General features: G+C 39.3%; 1 protein-coding gene and 1 long non-coding RNA gene across 4 annotated transcripts in view; both read right to left on the reverse strand.

Moving 5' to 3' along the window:
- Positions 1–13,176, reverse strand: part of naalad2 (N-acetylated alpha-linked acidic dipeptidase 2) — a 20,481-nt gene extending 7,305 nt beyond the window's left edge. The window contains exons 1-20 of one of the 3 annotated variants that reach the window (XM_046074656.1): positions 13,117–13,176; positions 11,844–11,987; positions 11,190–11,301; positions 9,936–10,122; positions 7,962–8,063; positions 7,665–7,790; positions 7,166–7,246; positions 6,824–6,929; positions 6,649–6,742; positions 5,944–6,039; positions 4,649–4,734; positions 4,248–4,367; positions 3,960–4,042; positions 3,776–3,839; positions 3,597–3,664; positions 3,369–3,460; positions 2,866–2,956; positions 2,487–2,787; positions 2,307–2,388; positions 764–856 (exon numbers count right to left, since the gene is read on the reverse strand). In XM_046074656.1, the coding sequence (XP_045930612.1) occupies positions 764–856; positions 2,307–2,388; positions 2,487–2,787; positions 2,866–2,956; positions 3,369–3,460; positions 3,597–3,664; positions 3,776–3,839; positions 3,960–4,042; positions 4,248–4,367; positions 4,649–4,734; positions 5,944–6,039; positions 6,649–6,742; positions 6,824–6,929; positions 7,166–7,246; positions 7,665–7,790; positions 7,962–8,063; positions 9,936–10,122; positions 11,190–11,301; positions 11,844–11,925 (2,066 nt within the window). In that variant the 5' untranslated portion in view covers positions 11,926–11,987; positions 13,117–13,176. The remainder of the gene's footprint in view (positions 1–763; positions 857–2,306; positions 2,389–2,486; positions 2,788–2,865; positions 2,957–3,368; positions 3,461–3,596; positions 3,665–3,775; positions 3,840–3,959; positions 4,043–4,247; positions 4,368–4,648; positions 4,735–5,943; positions 6,040–6,648; positions 6,743–6,823; positions 6,930–7,165; positions 7,247–7,664; positions 7,791–7,961; positions 8,064–9,935; positions 10,123–11,189; positions 11,302–11,843; positions 11,988–13,116) is intronic. The other 2 variants (XM_046074658.1, XM_046074657.1) reach the window with 2 other exon arrangements.
- Positions 13,177–15,662: 2,486 nt separating this feature from the next.
- The window catches only part of LOC123986673, a 3,302-nt gene continuing 1,632 nt past the window's right edge, over positions 15,663–17,332 (reverse strand). Inside the window, exon 3 of the long non-coding RNA XR_006828937.1 lies at positions 15,663–16,116. This is a non-coding gene — a long non-coding RNA (uncharacterized LOC123986673). The remainder of the gene's footprint in view (positions 16,117–17,332) is intronic.

Below are 17,332 nucleotides of genomic sequence, written 5' to 3' on the forward strand. Positions count from 1 at the left end.
GATTGCTGCAGTGATGGTTGACTTACTACAACTTTCTCCCATCTCCCGACTGCATCTCTGGAGCTCAGCCACAGTGACCTTTGGGTTCTTCTTTACCTCTCTCACCAAGGCTCTTCTCCCCCGATAGCTCAGTTTGGCCGGACGGCCAGCTCTAGGAAGGGTTCTGGTCGTCCCAAACGTCTTCCATTTGAGGATTATGGAGGCCACTGTGCTCTTAGGAACCTTAAGTGCAGCAGAAATTTTTTTGTAACCTTGGCCAGATCTGTGCCTTGCCACAATTCTGTCTCTGAGCTCTTCAGGCAGTTCCTTTGACCTCATGATTCTCATTTGCTCTGACATGCACTGTGAGCTGTAAGGTCTTATATAGACAGGTGTGTGGCTTTCCTAATCAAGTCCAATCAGTATAATCAAACACAGCTGGACTCAAATGAAGGTGTAGAACCATCTCAAGGATGATCAGAAGAAATAGACAGCACCTGAGTTAAATATGAGTGTCACGGCAAAGGGTCTGAATACTTAGCACCCCATCTTGACAGAAAAAAACAGAAATGTAGAAATTTTTGCAAATTTATTAAAAAAGACAAACTGAAATATCACATGGTCATGAGTGTACATTACTGAGAAATAAAATGAACTTTTTTGATTTTTGGAAAATGGCTGCAATGAAACAAAGAGTGAAAAATTTAAAGGGGTCTGAATACTTTCCGTACCCACTGTAAACCAAATGGAAACTGTGTTACGTGTGTGAGTGTGTGTGAGTAACCTGTAGAAGGGTCTGCCAGGTAAGCCCAGGGGGTCTATGAAGGCTCTCTCCAGATACATGAGCTGATCATTCATGACACGTACCTGCAGAGGACTGAGACACACACACACACACACACACACACACACACAGCCATTGGACATCCAGTTGCCTTTCAGACACACTTGACTACACTCAACACACACTCAGGGGCCACTTTATTCTGTAATAAAGTCTACTTTTATGATGTCTATAATGTTGAGGTTTTTGGACACTTATATTCAATTATGCTTTAGCACTGAGGTCATAACTTGTGGTGGTGTTGTACTTTAAAATTTTAATCTTATATTCTTTTTAAGGATAGCTGTGTAACATCTGTCCAGGGACTACAGATGAAAAATGACCTCTTGGCTAACTCCAGCGCATTTACAGCGATGTTTATTAATGTGCACTGTATCTGTTAAATAAACCAATAAATAGATAAAATAAAATAATGGACTGCATTATACTGATATGTGTTTCTAATATTCTGGCTCCCTTAATGAACTGGGAGGACAGAAAATAAATTAGAAACACTACTCAATACAATGTTGTCCAGTACAACACCACCTTTAATTAAGACATCAGTAATACACATCATTTAATTTACACATTTTATAATCAACTTTGTGAATGAAGAATTTATGGCAGAGCTGTTGTTTTGGTGCACCTTTGTGTATGTTTCAAAGCATATAGAAACTACAGCATACACACCAATATATTTAAAGAGGTGGTATTATGCTCATTTTCAGGTTCAAAATCCTATTTAGTGGTTGTACCAGAACAGGTTTACATGGTTTAATTTTCAAAAAAACACCATATTTTTTGTCATACTGCACATTGCTGCAGCTCCTCTTTTCACCCTGTGTGTTGAACACTTCGTTTTAGCTATGGAGTGATACATCTTGTCTCTAAATGATCTATGTTGGGAGCTGCACATGCGCAGTTAAGGACTACTAGCCAATCAGAAGCAGTAAAGGGCGGGCCAATGTGAAGCTTCATTTCAGCTGTACATGTTGCCGACCAGCTCCGAAACATGTACAGCTGGAGCAAGAGTTTCAGAGTGGTGAGTTATTAATCTGTAACAAATTTATCTTTCATCCATAAAGTTTTAACGGAGTTCTGTCTCTACATCACAGTCCATTGACTGCCTGGAGGGTAGCTAGTGTTTGGAAGGGAGAGAAGTTTGTGCTGCAGCTCAGTGTTTTTCCACCGGTGTTTTTGAGGGCGTGTCGGAGTAGCTGCTTGGCGAGCGTTATGAGGCGCATTTAGCTTTCATCCCTGTGACATCACAGGGATGAAAGGGAAACGGCTGGACTACAAATGAGCTGTTTTCAGGCAGTTCAGAGCAGAGTTTTCTGTGGGAGATGGGAACTCCCTTTGGGCTTTTTCACTTTGCAAACCTATTACCTGCACAAAAAGGTATATAACTCAATAAAGGGGAGGAAAAACCCAAAAAGCACAATACCACCTCTTTAAGCATTTGTTTGGATCTAACTGTATAAACTGTTAAACATTCTCTTACTCTGCTCTGTTGAGAGCCTGCAGGCGCTCATGGAAGTCCCTGGATGCAAAGGTCATGTTCTCGACAGCAGAAAACAAGGAATCTGAAAATGTAGAGGAAAAAAATTAAATGCAAATAAATACTTTAACTTACTATTTAAGTTATTGTAGTCTGAACACACAGGGACCAAAGTCAACTCACCAAACGACACATCAAACATCTTCATCTCCTCTGGGTGCTTCTGTGCCAACTGTGCGATGCTCTGTGCGTACTTCCTCAGTGAGTCTGCATACTCATTGACATCAAGAGGAAGGACCTGGGAATCGGCCAATTGGAAGATGAGTCCGCCTCTCACCTGGGCCACCGCCCGAAGTCTCTTGAAGGAGGGGTCGTAAAACTTCTGCACTATCTCAAAGGTTTCATACACACTGTGATAGACTGGATAACTGCTGTACCGCTCTGTTTTCTGAATGCACACAAACACACAGAGGACACTGGAGTCCTTGAAGGCACACAGTAACCTTATAGCAATATATCTTAATATTAATAAAATTAGTTATGTTTATGCAACATGTCTCACCTTGTTCTTGGTGTATCTGGCTCTGCCTGCAGCAATTCCCAGACGGATAAAATAGGCTTCAAAATCACTGCCTGACCCGAGTTTACTTATCCTACACAAGAGTGAAGGACAGACTGATTTGTTTGAGATTTGTTTAATTAATTCTATATGGTTTAATTGATTAGCTAAGACTGACACTTTACATTTGAAATTTGTTTTAAACCCAACACACGGCCACACAGAGACAGGTGATGGTAGAGTTGAGGCCTTTCAATAGTTACACATCTTCACATTGTGTGTCCAAACTGCAAAATTTATATTGGAGAATTAATAATCTTCACCTGTGACGTGCATCTTGTTCTTTCCTCTACTAACTTCTGATTGCAGCATTGCTATTGTGGCTGCTGAAGCTTTGTTTTTCCTCACTCTTGTGTGTGTTTTATTGTTGTTGTTCAGGTTTTGTTGTTAGTTTGTGTACACCCTGGCTCTGACCCAAAGAAGCATCAGATTGTGAGGTTTTGTACCTTGGTGCATCACGGTCATTCGTCCAGTTATCCCTCTTATGCCAACTCTCGTACAGAGAAACTCCTACCTCTTCCTCTTCTGGACTGGCTATCTACATGCAAACAAGACAGAGAGAAAGACAGGGAGGAAATATGAATACAACATAACAATTAACATGAAAGATAAAACTAATTTACTGAAATGTATTTTAGATGTACCATTCCTTTTGTGTGCATTAACCTGCTCACCTGCTTAGTGAGGTCGTAAACCAAAGTGTGTAAAGACGGAGTGCAGTCAACCCTCAATGTGTACATGCCTGGAATTCAAATAGATAGCCACAAACACAAGCCATATCAAAACCAATTCAGCCTCAACACTCGTCTTTAATGCATTGAGAATATTGAGCTGTAAAAACAAACACACTCACCCTCAATGGCAGAGTCTGCATTGATGTAGGCCACAGCTCTCTCCTGCAGCAGCTTAGCATTATCCTGTTGAGAAGGGTAATGTGTGATCAGTGTATGTCTGTGTGTGTGTGTGTGTGTTTGTGTGCGTGTGTCTTCGCGTGCTTGTGCAAGTGTGTAAGCACGTATGGGTTGGTGTATGAATACCTCTGCCCATTCTGTGGATCCCAGCAGTCCAAACTCCTCTGCATCCCAGCTGGCAAATATTATAGTTCTCCTAGGCCTCCAACCTGCACACACACACAAACACACCTCCTTGTCTTTGCGTGGTATTGTAAGGACACCAGATCAGAACATACATTTTGGGAACCACCCTTTCTGAGGACAAACACACACACACACACACACACACACACATATACACACACACACACACACACACACACACACACACACACACACACACAGAGTACTGACACACTCGCTAAGACGTACCTTTACTGAGCAGCCTGCCAGCGCTCCTGACTGTTTCGTGGACGACTGCAACACCAGACATGGGATCAATTCCTCCAAACACCCAGGCATCCCGATGTCCTCCCAGAATCACATACCTGTCTAAACACACACATACACAAACACACAGAGCCAACAATGCATGTTGACGGAGGAATCAGACAAAGAGAGACAAATAATGAAAATGTATTTTTCCCAATTTTATACAGTTAGTTAAAATGTCTTCTCATAGAAATGCCACCATGTGGCTAATTCTTTCACAAAACGTTTATACCAAAAACAGGCACTTACTTACAGGACTAATACAATGTATTCCTTGATTTAAGCTGCAGCATTGAAAAGAAGGATTTAAAGAAGGATTAGAGCAGGTTGGGTTGCTGTACCTGGCTCCAGAGCTCCTCTAATTCTGCCAATGACGTTGTAGATCCTGGTTACCTGGTTGTTAGTGTAGATGTTCATCCGCACTTTCCTGAGACAGACAGATTAAAGGAAGGGGTGATACACACAGGGGAGACAGAGATACACACACAAACAAAGAGAGAGGGGAGAAACAGATCAATAAGTTAGGTTTAACAGTAAATGACTAATGAGAGCAGAATTTGGGAATAAAAAGCAGAAAACGGTTATAAAATTCACAAAAGAATTGTGTTTTTCTATTTGTGATTGCATACATAGCAGTATGTTCATTGTGTTTATCCCATGCAAAGACAGAGACACATAGGTGTCATTTACACCGGGAATGCTGGGGACATGTCCCCACCACATTTTGAGGTGGCTGATTTTGTCTCCATCACTTTTTGAAAGCATTTTTTAAAATGTTCTGAAAAATAGCTTGCACCCCGAAATGTTAACGAACAAATGAAAACCCTTTGAGATAGGTTTATTTGCACAATAAGAAAACATGCAATGCAATTTAAATATAGAAGAAACAAATGTGCATTGTCCAAAAAAAGTAACTTAAAGCTAAAGGAGGCTCTGTTTTGGGGCCACTTTTATTTACTATCTATGTGAACAATGTTGGCCAGGATCTTGTGGACACCAATTACCATTTTTATGCTGATGATATGGTTATCTATAGCCTTGCATAGTCTCTACATTACAAGACGCTTTTAACAAAGTTCAGAATATGTTTCTACAACTGGATCTTACTTTAAATGCAAATAAGAGCAAGTTGATGTTATTCTCAAAAGCAATTCAGGAGCAGAAAATGTCTCCAGAAAGTCATCTTGAAAATAATGTTAAAAATATTCCCGTCTTATTCTCATGCATAATCACGCCCCTAATCTGAGCCCTTATGTCCCTGCCACTTTTCAACACAAAGTGACACCCTTGCAGACACAGATAGACAAACAAAAGAAGAGAGATCAGGAGGGAAGGGAATAGAGATAAGAAGTCCTTTAGTGTTTTGCACATTAAAATTCAGTTACAAGGGCCTCCATTGTACTTTAGTTGGCTACATGCCACTGGGTCATTAAAGCTGAGCAAGAGTAAAAGGGGAGAAACAATTCAAATGCTAGAGTGAAGACAGCAATGAAGCCGCAGAGACCATCAACTGGAGAGAATACAGTTTTACTGTAAAAAAGTAAGTGGATGGGAGAATCACATTATCACAAGGTGAAGTGGACACAAGTGATCACTATGACACTGGTCATGGAAAGAGCTTGATGTAAGCACTTACTGGCTCTTGAAGTCATCCGTAAAGCCTGGACCAATCCTGTAGGAGACATCCAGAGCTCCTTTCCAGTTGTTGGGTGGAATCTGTCCTCCCATTTTCCTGTTGAATGGTAAATAATTCACATATTCTGTAAATACTACAAATCAGTTGCCAATTTTATTTAGGGACCCCATTAAAAATGCTAGTGTCTTGCCCTAAATTCAAAATTTTCAAATGAAGTAGTTTTTAGCCATGCTAGTGGTGTAACTCCAGGGATGGCAATATCAGTCTGCAGGTTGGCCCACCACTTTGGTCCAGAATGGTGTATCTTAACAACTTTTAGATGGATTGCCATGAAATTTGACTAAATACTTTCATGTCTCCCACAGGGTGAATTGTAGTAACTTTGCTAGTCCCCTGACTTTTCATTTGGCGTCACCATTAGGTCAGTTTTTAAAACATGTCCAATACTGCTTTTTAGCCACATACCAAAACAAATTCCCATTAGCCTCAGTGGTACTTTGTGCTAACATGCTAAAATAAGGTGACCACTAATTGTCAGCATTTTAGCATCATTGTGTGCTTGTTAGCATGCTGACCCTAGTGAGGCGTTAGACTTTATAAAATAGTTCTGCACTGAATGACTGCATTTTTCTTTTGGAAAAAAAAAACACTGTGGAAAGTGTGGAAAAGAGAAGAGAGGAAAAGATAAAAAAGAAATTTTCTGACCTCAGCAGGTGAACTGCATCTTGGAAGCCAATTGGATGCACAGGAATCTTGGGGAGTCCCACTCCAGCATCAAGGCTGAATCTGTAGGTATATTCTGTAAGACAAGACTATGTTAGATAAACTAACACATGACATACAGGCTCTAAAGCAAGTATGAAGACAAAGAGATACACACCTTTAGCAGGGTACCCTGGTGTGAGTGGGTCTCCTGCTCCATTCAGGTTGAGAACATTTCCTCTTTGAGCTCCTCCACCAGGTAGATTCCAGCCATCAGGGTAGGGCTGGCGCGCACACACACACACACACACACACACACACACACAGTTAAAATGCTTGATTTGAATACTCAGATTGTATTCTGCCATTGATAAAATTTACAGTTTTAAGGGCAATCATAGTGTCAGTACTGTCCAAAACATATCCAGTCTCTACCACTGTTACACACACAAACACACAATTTCATAATCCAAATCTTAACAAAACAATACTCTAGTTAAAATGAGGCAGTATACTCTACCTGGACTCCGGCAGCCCAGTAATCTGCTGGGTCTGAGAACATAATGATCCCCTTTGCACCGACTAACATGGCATTCTTCACCTGGTGGAGCAACAGAGAGCATGAGAGCATTTGTCATTTGGATGGTGTGCAAAAGTGTATTTATTGCTGCCCAACTAGTCTGTGTCGACCACAAAACAGTGATGACGGATTTGACATTGATGAAATGTGTTGAATACTAAAAGATAGGTGAGAAAATATTTTGAAATGCTACAGTGTGATGAATTAATTGCGCACCACTACTACAGATCAGAATTGAAAATTCCTACATGAGCTGGAGAAGATCAAGGTTCACCAGCACTTTAACCATCTGAACCAAGGTTGTTTTAAAGCAAGCAATCCACTTCAGCTGCTTTTAAGATGTAAGCTTTCAGTACATTTTAATTGCAGCACACAGTGACTGACAGAAATCCTTCATCAGGGATTTTCATGTGGAGTTGTGACCAAGAGTTTTTCCTACCTTATTACCTCTGAATATTTTCCCATATCTGACAATGACAATCTTCCCTGTTACGTTGATGCCCATCTCTCTCTCAAGCTGAAAAAAGTCTTCCGTACGACCATAATTCACATACACCAAATCCCCCTGGAGAGAAAGAAACAAGAGACATCTTAGGTGCCTTTTCATGTGTTTTATCAGACATGTGAGGATGGGAATGGGTAATAGTCCATGTTAACTATTTTTACTACTGCAGTGAGAAGATATTATTGTTCTTGTCAGTACGATAAGGTTGTTTGCGTGTGTGCATTTGTGTACCTCAGGTTGTCCTTTTGCAGAGAAGGCACTGTATGGAGGCACAATGTTAGAAACATCTTCATAACCCTCTGGAACTGGCTCAGCTAAGGAAGTGTTAAAAACCTGTGAAAGAAAGATGAGATGAGGTGAAACAAAGTTAAATGAAATATTGATGAGAAAGCCATTTATTCTCTAAAGTAAATGCTTTGAAATGTCAACTCTGGGAAAAAAGCAGAGGTGGAATATAACTATACCTGAGTACAAATTTAAAGTCTTTGTACTTCACTTCAGTATTTAATATTTCATGTTACTTCATACATCTCTCCAACATTTTAAAAAGAAATATTGTACTTATCACTCATTTATCTGACTGCTATAGTTACAAATTTTACATGCAAAACACATAAAGAGTTGATGAAACATGATGTTTTGTCATAGACTGAACTATCCAACAGCATATAAAATTAGAAATGGAAATATCAATTAGTCCATTGGTAGAATATTAGTTGAGAAATTACTTTTTCAATAATTTAATTAATTTTTCATGCTAAAATGCCACACATTTCATGGTTCCAGCTTGTCAGATGTGAGCATTTACTACTTACCCTTGTAATTATACTAATCATTTTAGTTTGTATGTTTCTAGTGTGTCCAGTAGTTAGACAAAACAAGCAATACGAAGGTATCACTGTGGGCTCTGGGTGATTGTTACTATCTTCTGAAGTTTTACAAACCAATCAATCAATCAACAACACAGTCAGCAGAATAATCCATAATGAAAATAATCATTAGTTGCAGCCTTATATAAACTAGTTAAAGATTAGCTCCGCATCAACCAACTGCCACAGTAAAATACTGCTACAGTCACAGTACAGTACTTTTATCTTATACTTTAAGTGCATTAAGTGCTTTAAGTGATTATGGTTGCGTATGTTGACTTAAGTAAGTGACTAATGTTTTAAATGAAGGACTTTTACTTGTAATAGAGTATTTTTACAATGTGGTATTTGTAATTTTGCTTAAGTTAAGGATCTAAATGCTTCCAATGCTCAGAAATGATCCCATTATTGGTCCTCTATACCAAAACGACAGATATGCAGATTCCAGTTGATCCTGTTCTGCTGGCAGCTGGAAAAGAGACTTTCAGTATCTACTTTGTGTGTAGTTTGACCAGATTATCCTGCGTGTCAGGCCATCACCTCGGGATCTGAGTGCTGCTCAGTGAATGGCTGCTAAAATGAAGCAGCTGAAATTTATTACTGAATTAGCTGAAATGTAAACCGTGATTGTATTGAAGTTAGTAATTTCATTTTAGCATCATGCCCTAATATGGCCGCGCAGTAAACCATGGTTTGTTTTTTTGTTTTTTTTCTGTGTTGTATCATAATCTTAACCCATAAGACACATAAAGAGGTTTTTCTCACAACAAGGCTATAAAAGGACCTTGGACTTGGAATGAACTGTCTTGCAGTTGTGTGGGGAAGACTAACAGCAGGGTGGCCTGGAGCAGTATATGGCTGTGTTTTTAATGTACGCGTGATCTCCACCTGCACGCTGCAGCTTTGTTTTCTCCCCAAACAGAAATGAGAAATGGTTAGGGGTTTGCAGTGGATTAGTGTTATTGTTCATATGCGTGAGAAAATCACAATCCCTTTGACATTTTGATCACCAGGAGGGTGGGGCTTAAAGTGGTAAAAACAAGTTGTGAACACATTACCATTTGCAACAACATGCAACAGTTCATTTTAAATAATTTAACATGTAATAAACTGGTTCTCCACAGGGTATGACTGCCATCATAATGCTATATTGCACCAGAAACAAGTACAGAGTTTTTTTTACAAGACAGGTTGAAAGGTTGAAATTACATGTTGGAAAACATTTTTTTATGTATTCATCTTATGTCATTATGTGTGCATTTGACTGGATGTTGTGGGTCTAAGTTTCATGAACAATATCTAGTGTCTTTTTTTTTTCTGTGTGTCTATACTGTACCTCATTGCCAAACCGATCAACTATTGAGATGTAATTTGGTTGTGATTTGTTGGGGTAGGACAACAGGACGTCATAGGGCACCATCTCCACTGAGTCCAGTCCAAACTCCAGCCACTCTTTCTTGATCTGTTCTGCATATCTCAGGTTCTGCTCTGTCCCAGCCAGGTGGGGGAGTCGTGTAAATTTCCTGTGTAGAGGACATCAACAGTTACTTACAGAATAATAATGCTGACCTGTGGCCAGAATGCACAAAGTGTGAATGTCCAGAAGAGCTTTGGAAAGTAGTTTTGGAAAGGAGTTTGTTTAAAATAAATATAAAACCTAGTACTTGCATGCAAAGTTTCATCAATAAAGTCTCTTTCCACTGAAGCTCAGCATGATCCAGGAGGAAAAGCACACAGAAATAACATTACCCATGGCTCTGTTCTATTCTGGTTTCCCAGTAAGCCTTGACAGAGAGACAGCATGCACTACACTAGAATACCAGACTATTCTAACTTTAATTTATTATGTCAAAATGTGTTTTGTGAAAAAGGCCTAGAAGTCTACAGTCACATGAGTGAGCCCTGTGAGGCTGTAACGCACATTACAGTTTTCTGTCCATTCAGCAAAATGTGTTACTTTAATGAGAAATGCTGACATTTAGCGTAGCATGATAACATGCTAACTTTTACAGTGTTTATAACATTTAGTCTAACAGCAAGTGCAGTTAACCCCTTGACACTCAGTTTTCTTCTTTTATTTCCTCTTAAACAGTGTTAATGTTATCGTCTTATTCCAGGCTATCTGACAGCATCATGTTTTGTGGTTCAGCTAATTCCAGTTCTTCATTGAAGCTATGATGTTTACAGTATGTCTATATATGCACACTATGTGGGTTTGAACAATGTTTGGCTGCAAGGCATGCTTTTGTAATGACTGGCGAGTCTGCAGGGTTTGGTCAATGAGGGTTTGTTTTTGAGGCATCCTGTCAAGAATTTAGTTACTGTTGCTGAAATGTTTTGGGGTTGTTACATGAAAATATAGGAGACATTCAGTCTTTATATCCTTGTGGGCCTGTGTGGGAAAGTCCATACCAAATTTCATGGCTAGCATCCAAGATTTTAGTCTGGACAAAAGTGGTTGACATTCTTCTTAAACATTCTTCCTTTCCAAGACATCTGGGTTTTTTTTGGAAAGAAGACCACTGTAGTGTAGTTGGATTACTTGTACTAATAGACAGGGCAAGTTTAGCGTGTTAGTAGAATTTTTTACCTGAGATGCTCTCTGATCTGGTCCGGCTGCATTTCATCCAGAAACTCCTTCAAATACTTGCTGGAAGCACTGCTGTTCACATTGTTTGCATGTGAGGGCTTTGCAAACCAGCCTACAGCACACAGACACAATAAAGACACTCAGTTCAACAACAGTGTTAGTTCTCTCAAGAAGGAAAGCAAACCTGTATGGCTTTGTGACGTGATTTAATGTACCCCTTCCAAGAATAAATTACAATAATACGGACAGAGCAGGGGGAAACAAGTAAAATATGTCAGCCGTTGCACAGTTATGTTAGAACTTAAAAAAATCTTCCCATTATGTTGGAAATTATATTTTGAATGGAGTTGTGGTTATGGACAGCATGTGTTAACCTGCTGTGAGCAGACAGACATGAAAGGTGTCAGAGTAGTGACAAACTCATACACACCACAAGGCACACGCAAGAATCAACTTAAACAGCACTGTGTAGATTTGATCGTTTATGAGTAATTCTAAAAAAAAACAGTGATTGTACTCCTTGTGTTGTGAAGGTATTTCAGCTACTGCCTTCACTTACAAATACACTTGTCATGTCTACCATTATTTTCATTGTTGGTACTACAGTCTATTTCACTTTTGGATTTCTGTTCAGTGTCAGTTGTATTATCTTACCTATGACGAAGCCCAGAAAAAACAAAGCTGCCACAACCACAATCCACCAGATCCACCGAATCAACCTGCTCTCCTTTCTCATGTTAAAGCAGTATGTCCCAGAGGCTTCCACACACAGACACGCAGCTGACTCTGCAGAGCACGCTTGCAGAGATAGAGAGCAATTTGTTTAAGTAGTGCATGGTGGGGGCATAGCAGAGCGAGACAGAGTGACACAGAGAGAGAGAGAGAGAGAAAGAGAGAGAGACAGGGGGTGGGGTGGGGGTGAGTGTGTGTGAATACAAAGAGGGAGCTAGTCATTAATGGTATGTTTGGCCAGTAGACAGATGACTGTGCACTGTGTACCTTGGTTGTTTCAGCGCTGACTCACTATTACTCAGCCTAAGAAGGCCAGGCATCCATGAGGACAGCTTGTTTGTGCAAAAGCATGATTAAGTTGGCGTTAAATTTAGTGCAGAAAGGAGTCAAGAGTTAAGCATGACTCTCTACAGAGTGACATGGGATCAGCAGATAGATCTTCACAGCTCATGTGGAAAATGTGTCTTGCAGTTGAATGCTAGAATCAAAAATGATTGTAGTCATTTAATAGTAGGTGGGCCCATGAGCAGACTCAAATACTTTTTGACCCATCTGTATATAATGTGTATTGTCTATTCACGTGAACCGGTTAACTTGGTACTGAAATAGTTGGATGTAAAAATCATGTAGATAGGAAATCACATTTCACTTGCAGCAGAAGTTTTCATATATATATATATATATATATATATATATATATATATATATATATATATATATATATTATATATATACATACATATACACACACATACACATACATACATACATACATACACACACACACAAAAGGATCAAATTAGACTCATGCATCTATGGAAGCCGATTTCTACCAAGGAAAAAATGCATTAAAAGTTAGACATGATACAACAGAAGTACCTATCCTATAGTATCCTGATCCACTATCTCATAATTCTGACTCATGATGAATATTTATTTCTATCACATATAACTTTTCCTCTTTTCCTTTTTCCCCCTTTACTAGCAGAACTAGGCTTCCATACATATCTGCTTTCATGCTTCATCTTTACTAATTTTCTGCAGCTTCAGTCTACCTAATGGAAGTCATCAAAGCTTCTCAACTAATCAACAGACAATAAACAGTGTTTCACATGAATCTGGCAGAAGAAGCCATGTTAGTATGTTACATGCCAAACAGGCCTAGTTTGTTTCTTGCTGCTTTCTGTCTCCCCACCTTGTGTTTGCTCTTGCGTTCTCTTCAGGTGCTAATGAAGTGATTGGCTTGCACTTGTGCAGTCCGGTCGTGCAGCTCATTGGTCCAGCCATTCAGAAGTTAACCAATTTACATGCCAGGCCCGCAATAAAAGAAGACTTCCTGATAAGTTTGTGGTCTTTCATGTGCTGATGTGGATGCAGTTACTGCTTTGTTTATGAGTGGACTTTGTAAATTTGTAGAAGGAGGTTGGATGAAGGTATCCTATGCATTTTTCACTCACACACCATACTCTGTCCAGTTTAGAGGTTGGTGCCACCGTTGGAAGTTTTGCTAAGTTCTTTTTAGATGAGATAGTAGAGCCTTTTTGTTTATATTCTGGTTTCTAGTGGCAGCTCAGTAAGGTCTGGATTGGCTGTATCTTTTGCCTCCATTTTATTTGGCACAACCCCTCTGTCCAATCATCACCATATTTTGCAGAAGAACCTAGATCAATCGGATTACCTTGTAAATAAATCTTTTTAATTGTCACTGGCCCTTTGACTCAATTCTTTGACTGTCATGTTGTCATTTCTTTTATTTGTTAAAGAAGGGGATGTAATGGTATGGAATGAGTCACTTCATTAAACTTGGTTCACTTCACACTGTTGCCTTTAAACAATGCTCATTTGGTACTAAGGGGCCCAAAGTGTGCCAAGAAAATATCCCCCATAAAATGACTGGTAAGTGTATATCGCTATTGATAGTCGGACATATATTTTCCCTCACTATAAACACGCAGGCCCTTGTCGTGCTTGACCCCCCTGGTTCTGTGAACAGCTGTGTGGGCTGGAGGATGGCTCTTTCATGAGGTGAACTGGAGCGTGAAGCGGGGAGGAGGCTCTCTGCCCTCAGGAATGTGGGGAGGACACAGCTCTGCCTTGTCCTTAACACACTGTTATCTGGACAGAAAACTTATTTAAACCAGCAGGGGAGGTTGATCTGTGTTGTTTGGGTACATTAGTTCTCCTAAGCTAATGCTGGATTTTATTACTTTTACATGATACTTTTGCATGATGATGAGCAAATGACAATGACTTGGGGTGATGATTAAATTCAAGCATAACACAGTACAACAACCACCTCTTATGCTATTTATTGAGCATTTTTTCTCAGGCAAGGGAAGTATTTCCACATTGAGAAAGAAACAAATCCAGAAATGTCTGGACCACTGCTTTGGCAATGAAAAAAAGACCCAGTTCATCCTGTTCACAAATAAAGCCCACTAAAAGATCACAAACATTTTTTTTATTTTAAGTCCAGTTACTACAATTCTATTTAAAATATTTCCACAAAAACAATATCTTTTACCTACCTTTCCTGTTTGATAATACTCTGTAGATATTTTGTCCATATGGGGTTTGAACAGATCCTGTTAAACAAAAGTAGGAAGGAGCATCACACATCTGAAACAATAAATATGTAGAGCAGAGCTGCGACATGTCTGAGTCTGCTCTCTGGTGGAAGGGGGCTAGCCTGGCAATACCAGTGAAGAAGCTCTAAAAACCCAGTGAACTTTGCATATATCAGTCAAAAAGCCTTAAATGTTATGGCTACATGTTTAAACCAAACAAGTTTAACAACAAGATTAAATCCGAGGACTTTCATGATGATCTGATACTGCTTTTTTATCTCAATATTTTGGATTTTATGTACACAACATGGCAAAAAGATTACACCCAAATGTGATTGTTGAACATTTTATTTAAAAATCATAGGTATTAATATGCTGCTATCAGAGCCTCCACTCTTCAGATTTAGAAACCTGGCTGCAGGGATTTGTTTCCACTCAGCCTGCAATATTCAGCACTGATGTTGGGCGATAATATCTGACCTGCGGTCGACGTTCCACTTCCTCCCAAAGATGTAGGATGAGGTTTATGGCCAGTGCTCTGTGCAGGTCAGTCAAGTCCAACCAAACTTGGAAAACCCTTTCCTTTTTCAATATTACAAATTCCAAATGTCCGAAACCAGGCGGTTCAGGCATGTGGGCATTGTAATATTATAAGGGCTTCCCCAAGATGTTGCCACAAAGTTAGAAGCTATAATTGAAATACAATCTAATCCCAAAGGTCCTTTTAGCTGCTGTTCTGGAGCTTCATTCGTTTGCTGATAAAGATCAAGTGATATAATCAAAAACTCGAAAATAGCAACTACATTTAAGGTCATACACTGTAAGATGTTTATTGTTGAATTAACAGTAACTTACTGGCAACAATTATCCAGTAGTTGCTGTATTTCATTCTACGGTAAAATTACTGTAAAACCAACAACAGTAGTGTTGAGCATACTGTCAAATAAAGTACAGTATATGTACTGTTAGTTTCAAGTACAGTATTATACCGTTACTTTTTTGGCATACTGTATAATAAAGTACAGTAATATACTGCTATGAAAATATTACTGTATTTACTGTTTTTTTCCAATACTACTGTATAACCAATAAAATATGGCTATTTATGGCTGTTGATGTAAAATAAGAAAAAGGACATTTGAAGACTTAACTGCACAAAAAGCAGATCGTTTATTGCACAAGTAGAACAAAACAGTCATAATAACACACACATATATAAAGAGATCTGTTGTGAAAATATTTCCCTATAACTAGCCATAGAGACTAGAAAAGCCAGGTTGAAGACAAGAAAATACTGAAACGGATGTTTTTCCATCCAACTAGTAAAACATATGGGTCATCAACCATCTTGCCCACATGCTAAACATGACATTCTCCATAAAAATCATCAGAATAAATAACAAGTAACAACTAATCAAAAATCCAGAAAATTAGCTGAACATTCAACCAAGCTACAGTTATCCTGTCAAGACACATTGCAATACACAAAAGAATCTTCACAAAACAATTTCTCACTGTAGGTGTTCTGGGTGGGGATGTCAGCATTGGAGAAGTAATGTTGGTGAAGTTAGACAGGTGAGAGTCGAGTGCAGTGGGCAGTGGCAGTGGTGACAGCAGTTGTGATTGTCCTGCAAAAAAATTAACAACAACACAACAAATCAATCACTGGGGCAGATATTCATCTAAAATGCCGAACTCACGTTATCTAAACACCTTTGAGTGAATCTATGAAGGCTGCTCTGCACTCTGATTACACAAGACAATCAATACCTTTGAATGTGACTTAATGAGAATTTAGGTGTACGGTGGACTCCATCAGAATACTCAGACACAGTATGGGACACGTACATGACTTCTGTGAGTGCTGTGTTGTTAAGTCTTTTTTTATTCAAGGAAAAATGTAATCATCACCCTCCTATCTATAAGTTAGAGTACAGATACTGTGGGAGTATTTTCAGAGACTTTTTCCTATCCAATTTTACTATGGGAGTCAATGGAAAAATTGGACACTTTTACTCTCACTTCTAGCGACAAGAGGACCAAGGCACAAATTTTTGGTGATAGTCACAATTATTATTTAAGACTTTCTGAAGATGGATAATAAATTAAACGTTCTTAGACCATAACTTAAACTCATATTACAGGTCTGTTATACTCAAGCATTACCAACAAGCTGCCACAAGCAATCATTTTATCTATCTACACTCACCTAAAGGATTATTAGGAATACCATACTAATACTGTGTTTGACCCCCTTTCGCCTTCAGAACTGCCTTAATTCTACGTGGCATTGATTCAACAAGGTGCTGAAAGTATTCTTTAGAAATGTTGGCCCATATTGATAGGATAGCATCTTGCAGTTGATGGAGATTTGTGGGATGCACATCCAGGTCACGAAGCTCCCATTCCACCACATCCCAAAGATGCTCTATTGGGTTGAGATCTGGTGACTGTGGGGGCCATTTTAGTACAGTGAACTCATTGTCATGTTCAAGAAACCAATTTGAAATGATTTGAGCTTTGTGACATGGTGCATTATCCTGCTGGAAGTAGCCATCAGAGGATGGGTACATGGTGGCCATAAAGGGATGGACATGGTCAGAAACAAAGCTCAGGTAGGCCGTGGCATTTAAACGATGCCCAATTGGCACTAAGGGGCCTAAAGTGTGCCAAGAAAACATCCCCCACACCATTACACCACCACCACCAGCCTGCACAGTGGTAACAAGGCATGATGGATCCATGTTCTCATTCTGTTTACGCCAAATTCTGACTCTACCATCTGAATGTCTCAACAGAAATCGAGACTCATCAGACCAGGCAACATTTTTCCAGTCTTCAACT

This window comes from Micropterus dolomieu, linkage group LG17, assembly GCF_021292245.1.
Source record: "Micropterus dolomieu isolate WLL.071019.BEF.003 ecotype Adirondacks linkage group LG17, ASM2129224v1, whole genome shotgun sequence".
NCBI lineage: Eukaryota > Metazoa > Chordata > Actinopteri > Centrarchiformes > Centrarchidae > Micropterus > Micropterus dolomieu.